General features: G+C 45.0%; 1 protein-coding gene across 2 annotated transcripts in view; it reads right to left on the bottom strand.

The window, feature by feature from the left end:
- Nucleotides 1-2,074: 2,074 nt before the first annotated feature.
- The window catches only part of LOC119445216 (solute carrier family 13 member 5-like), a 30,126-nt gene continuing 26,200 nt past the window's right edge, over nt 2,075-6,000 (bottom strand). Inside the window, exons 10-13 of one of the 2 annotated variants that reach the window (XM_037709538.2) lie at nt 5,422-5,602; nt 4,707-4,868; nt 3,747-3,884; nt 2,075-2,616 (exon numbers count right to left, since the gene is read on the bottom strand). In XM_037709538.2, coding sequence (XP_037565466.1) covers nt 2,455-2,616; nt 3,747-3,884; nt 4,707-4,868; nt 5,422-5,602 — 643 coding nt within the window. In that variant the 3' untranslated portion in view covers nt 2,075-2,454. The remainder of the gene's footprint in view (nt 2,617-3,746; nt 3,885-4,706; nt 4,869-5,421; nt 5,603-6,000) is intronic. The other variant, XM_049664322.1, reaches the window with a different exon arrangement.

Raw genomic sequence — 6,000 nt, 5'->3', positions numbered from 1 at the left:
GGCACCAAAGACGTATCTTGCAATCGGGCGTAAGGGGCTGTGGCCGTCTCCCGCACGGTCTCTTATCTCCAGACGGCTCTGACCTTTGTATGCGCTGTGCATCCGCTGCTCAGTTTCCTTTGAAGCGATAGACCGCACGAACCTTGCCCGCTGCGGCGGCTGCGATTGCTGCCAGCGTTTTGACAGTCGTCTGCGGTCATTCAGTGTGATCTATTCATGTTTGCTTGTGCGCGCTGACACCACGCTTGTTGATTCAGTTAGTAAGCGGATGTGTCCAAGTTTATGCGGCCGATAAAACTACTATCCCTACTCCGAATAGCTCTCTACTAATTTGCTATCGCAATTGATACTTCGCCTTTCGGGCGAAACTGCAACTTTTTTTTATTCTTCTCCTGGAATTTCTTTTTTTTTTGGCGGCACCGCAGTAAAGCTATTTCGCTTGGAAGGGGTTAAATTCTCTGTAGGCAGCCCCGGATTCATCGTTGTCTTGTAGCTTTCCGGCTCTTCTTTGAACAATAAGTTATTCAAGTCAAACTATAAGTGAAATTATCAAGAACAGCAAGTAAACCGGAGTTGCTTAACGCAAACTATCACGTCTTCTGGGACTGTCCTGGGAACTAGCCGGCCGTGTAAGACAGATTTTCTCAGCTTTCCACCTCTCACACAACTGAGACCACTTAGTAGTAGTTGATAGTTGATGGACTCCTCCCCCGACACTTCATAGGGTCCTTTTGGGCCACATTCATCTCCTGGGCCGGGACGTGAACTATGCATTTGTTTTCCCTTCTCCGACTCCTTCTCTTATCTGCCAACGCTGACTTCGGTTTATAGGGCAACAAAGTGTATTTATCTCTTGTGCACGAATATATTAGAAATTCATGACGAAATATTCACGTTACATGGCCAAATTGCAATAGTATGCAATCTTGCATATCTTCCAGGGTAATCGTGACAAGGTTTAGATAGGGAGGAAACGGACTGAAATTCACGAAATTGTAAGCGCAGTAAGCTTACGTTGCCTTATCTGCAGAACAGGTGGCACATGGTAATTAGCCTGTGCCTTACAATAGCCTCCTTCTAATGATCCTTGAATTTAGACGGGCACGCACTCCATCGACAGAGCAAGTGCAGCTGTGTCAATGCGTGAGATGTCGAACTGACGAGCTTGGTGTTAAGATATTCATATTTATCTTGTTGTGGTGTGTGTGTTTGCTCAGTGTTGCTAGCTGTCTGTGTGTATTAATAGCGTGACGTCATTGTTTCTGTCACCATCTAACTTGTACATTCAAAGCGTGATGTACGAACGTCGATCCTGTTTGGCGGCAAACCGTTACCATTGGCCGTGTTTTCAAGCAATCACGCTTCAATGTATTAAATTCAATGTTCGATTGGCTGCAGCCAGTGGAAGCGGGTATGACAAAAGAAATCGTAACCCTCTGGTCAGTGTTATTTTCACGTCGCATGTAGTTGTGAATATTGGAATGCCCGTCACTCTACTGAGACGTTGTGCAGTACGCCATCACAGCCGAAAAAGAAATTACGCTTAATATCGATCAACCGACTAGAGTTCAGTCTCTTTACGATGGAGGGGGTCAAAAGTTTGGCTCACGGTGGATTAGAAGTGAGATTAGGAGAGACATTGTACAAGCTCCACTAAAATGTGCGTAGGCTTGCACCATTTTTTGGTACATTTCTTAAATATTAGCGAAAACTGACCGTTAGCCCATCTACAGGCATGCAGGCATGCCTTATTACTCATGATGAAGGTTCAAAGATGAGTCGACACAGACAAGTACGAAAACGCACACTCGCTTTCATCTATACGTACCGAGCCTTAAGTAACGCTGTTCCCCTTTGTGAAAGGCAAGGAGTGCTTTCGCTTGAGACAGCACGCCAGTGAAGCACTTTTGTAGGCAGAGAACGTAGGGCATCTCAAGGCTTCGTTATATGGGGAGTTGAACTGGTAGGTGAGTGCTAGTGCTCGAAACGGTGCGAAAGACTTATGACTCACCGTAAATTTCTTTTGGTCTCCGTTTTCACATTTTCTTATTTTCAGCGTAAACCCAGAACATAATACATAACAAGTGAACATTTATTATCAACACCACAGGCGAGAGTGTCAGCCCGACCTGTGAACAAGTGTCATCACAAATCTCATCAGAGCTGCGCAATGGCACAAGTTCGCGCACGCAGACTTCGCCTGTAGTTCTGTATATCGTCCTCGCCGGGGCGGCGAACACTGCTGGCAGCAAACGTCCTTTAGTGCTAACAGCTGTTGGATTGATTGGTTTGGACAGTTGAACATCCCAAAGCAACACTGGAGCCGCCGCGTCTTTGAATCGAACCCGTGACCTCGTGGTCAGCAGCAGAACGACATAGCCACTGTGCGACCACTGCGGGCCATCTGCTTGTGCAACGTCAGAGTCGCAGCCGCACATGCTGTCGACGTCGTGGCTAACGTGCGGGGGAAGTAGTGGGGCCGCTGATATTGGCCGCGACGACGGATAGCACCCAGTCCGCTTCGCTGAACATGCCGAAGATCGGGTCTCCGAGCACGAAGGTCACGGCCACGGTTGTGAATATTGTGATGGCCTTTACTAGGAGACCGGGAAGGACCTGCGAGCGCAGGAATTCCAAACATATTTCATTGCATGACCTACACATCAATAGCTCTTTCTACATATACTAAGGGTGACGGGTTGTTCTCTGGGGTCTACTTGATTTGTTTAGTCCAACCAGCTAACCAAAGCCTGCATTCTGTTTGGTCTGTTACTCAGTAGCAGTCGGCTTTTCTTGTTCTGGTCATTCTAGTAGTTTATTTCTTCCTATCTTAACTGTCTATGAAACAATTAGACAACGTATGGCCAAACAATTCAAGCCTTAGGCTTGTGCCTGGCTTCAGCCTGAGGCTTTCTTTGTACACCCGTTCTTGTTCACTTCAAGTCGGCATCTTTCTGTGAGCCATTTATCTTGTTTTTCTTTTTAGAATGCTTGTATTTTTCGCGATAGGAACAGTAAGTACCTTTGGCGTTGTGACGCGCTAAGGTAATAGAAAGCAAGACTGACTCTTGCTAATTATTCATGCTTTTAATCAGATCATGAAATGTCTGTCATCTTTTGGTCATATATTCTGCTTTTTTTTCTGTTATGACGTTATACTTATATTGCGCTGTACAACAAGTCAAATACAAATGTATTTTACTTGTGTTTCTTGCCCAACAGCGAGGATACAAAAGCGTGGGTTATGTATACGAAAAGAAAGCAGAAGCGGTAATGAGTTAAAAGCTAAGCAGCGTGGATAGCACATTGTACGTATGAAACGCATCCGATTATTAGCACAATTTACTTCTCCAAAAATACCGAAATGTCCTATTACGGCAATAACTTATAGCAAGTGCAAATTTCTTTGTCATAAAGGTCCACACCAAAAGTGATATGCAATGGTCGACCTTGCTACAAACGATAAGAAAGATAAGGACAAAACCATGTTGGAGCAGTTGGGAATCGTTTTCTGTTGGTGGGGATGCTTTGTCACTTAATCTAAGCAAAGAAACACAAAGCAATTCCCTTACAATATCTTGCAATGCTTTTTATTAATAGTTTGTTGGTCACTAGACCTTCTGCCAAACTCTACCGTTGCTGCATAGCTAGCGTTGGTTATCACGAAGGAAGCTGCGTAAAATACCTGCGCTTCTTTCGCTGTCTGTGTGTAACGCATTCTTCTCTCTTTTATGAGGTCAACTCACCATGTCGGACACCTTCAGACGCGCGTGCTCGTAAACAATGGCATTCGCTGGAGTCCCCACTGGCAGCATGAAGGCAAAGTTGCTGGTGAGGGTGGCCGGTATCATAAAGAGCAGGGGGTTTATGTGCAGGTCTTCAGCCTTGAAGGTTAACAGAACAAAGACCATCTCTTTCAGGATTACATGCTACAAACTTGCAACGAGCCGCGAAATTACTTTCAGCGACTGCTGAAAATATATTATTTTTGCCTACTGGTGCGCCCGCAGTCTTTATAACCGCATTTATGCTTCATAAAATATTTCGTTATTCAGGCAGAAAGCAAACACACTATCGCGGCGTATAATGTTTTAACTGAGACCCGCATCTGTTACGTTTCGACCTTCAGAAATGCAATATCCTACTTCTCTTGACAATATTTCGCCTTCGATCCCTAGTTTACGCCCGTACACAGCGGGGCCCGACTTCGAGCACAGCACGGCCCTCATAACTGTTGTTGAACTTTCGGACTTGCGGTGCGAGCCAGCGGTGCGAGCCACAAACGGGCTTTTACAAACTCAATAACTCGCAAGCTTTGATTGCACAAGAAAACTCGTTTTGCTTATCTCTAGTTTCATCCCTCTAAAAAGATGGCCAGTTGGGCTAGTTGGTTGACGTTCATATTTGACTTAGATTGAAGCGCACTGAGTCAATCTAAGTCAAATATGATCATACCTACAAATTTTATTGCCGAAATTCAACAAGTAATATTTAGGTTTACTGTTATAATTTCGACCGAACTATGCGTCTATATTCTACAAAGCTGGTATATTTGGGCTTTTTCCGCAAATTGAAAAACCACATTAGCCGTACTAGACTATTTTCGCCACAATAGGAAGCTGATGAATTGTAGTTGCGATCATTTTATGACGATGACCATTGCGACCTACCAAAGTACGGTGATACTGGCATTTGTATCCACTCACCAGAACTGCAAATATGGGCAGCAGAACCGTGACAGTGCCGGCGTTGCTGACTAGCTCCGACATGAACGAGCACAGAATGCTGAGACATATCATGAGCACACCTTCGGGTAGGTGGGATAAGCGGCCGAGCTGTTGACCGAGGAGCAAGGAGAGACCGGAGACCTGCGCGCAACGAATATACACGACGGACGTACGACATTTTGACACCTTCCTTCAAATATGGAAAGCGATCATCAGTCAGCCTTTTTTTTTTCATAAGAGCTCGCGCCCCCGCTGCTACTATGGAAAACAATCCCTATTGATTTAATTGGAATGCTACTGGCACAATCAGACATCACCCTCACCATAAATGCGTATTGCACCATACACGTAAGAACATGCCAATGCAGGTAACCTATTATTCAAACAAGTTAGATGATCATTGAAAAAAAAATTAAGACTTGAAATTTTTAAGAGTGGTTGAACAAGAGATATTGTTGGAGCAAACGTTTAGACAAGAAGACCAATACAAGACCGTTGTCGAAACGTTGGCTCCAGCGACATCCCTTGTTCGACCACTGTAATTTACCTATTATTTTTCATCAAGGTGTGGTGGAGCAGACAAAAGGGTGACGGTTGCTGCCAGGCAACTAACAAGAGTTTATCAGTAACAAAATGCACCGAAGTGCTAAATTCTTTTAACGTTTTACGGTATTGTAGTCCACTATTCCAATACCCTCATGGCTTCGGCCATGGCAAAACCACTGCCGATGAGCAGGATGACACTCCACTGCAGCTTTGCCTGCACCACAGGCCATGTGACAAGTCCGGGGCTCTTGGCTCCCTCCCATGGTTGAGCGGGAATCATGAACAGCAGAACAACCGGGATCATGACCGCAGTGGCGTCTTTCGGTTTCCTGCGCACAACGCTAAATGAAGTCCAATTTGACAACAGTGCAAGCTACAGGGCCGCAGGAAGACTGACAACACAGACACCTGTGTTGTCCGCCTATGACCTGTGTCTGTGTATCTTCTGTGTAATTATGCCTTCGCGCTACAATATGTCGTTATGCCCACTGAGTTTTGAAATTCTAGTTCACCTGTTTCATTGATTGTTTCACGTACAGCAAACTGCAAACCGTCACATGGAAGTGAATAAAACAGATCAAAACTCAGTAGGCATAAACGAAGGCAATTTCATAACGTTCTTAGAATTTTATCTTCAGTCAACAGCCATTAATCACAACGGACAGGTTTATATCCAACCCACCGGTATTTGTATCGGATCATCCATTGCGCCCGAACTTAGCGATAT

The sequence above is a fragment of the Dermacentor silvarum genome, chromosome 3, assembly GCF_013339745.2.
Source record: "Dermacentor silvarum isolate Dsil-2018 chromosome 3, BIME_Dsil_1.4, whole genome shotgun sequence".
In the NCBI taxonomy this organism is placed as follows: Eukaryota; Metazoa; Arthropoda; class Arachnida; order Ixodida; family Ixodidae; genus Dermacentor; species Dermacentor silvarum.
This window is presented reverse-complemented; position numbering and strand designations above follow the sequence as displayed.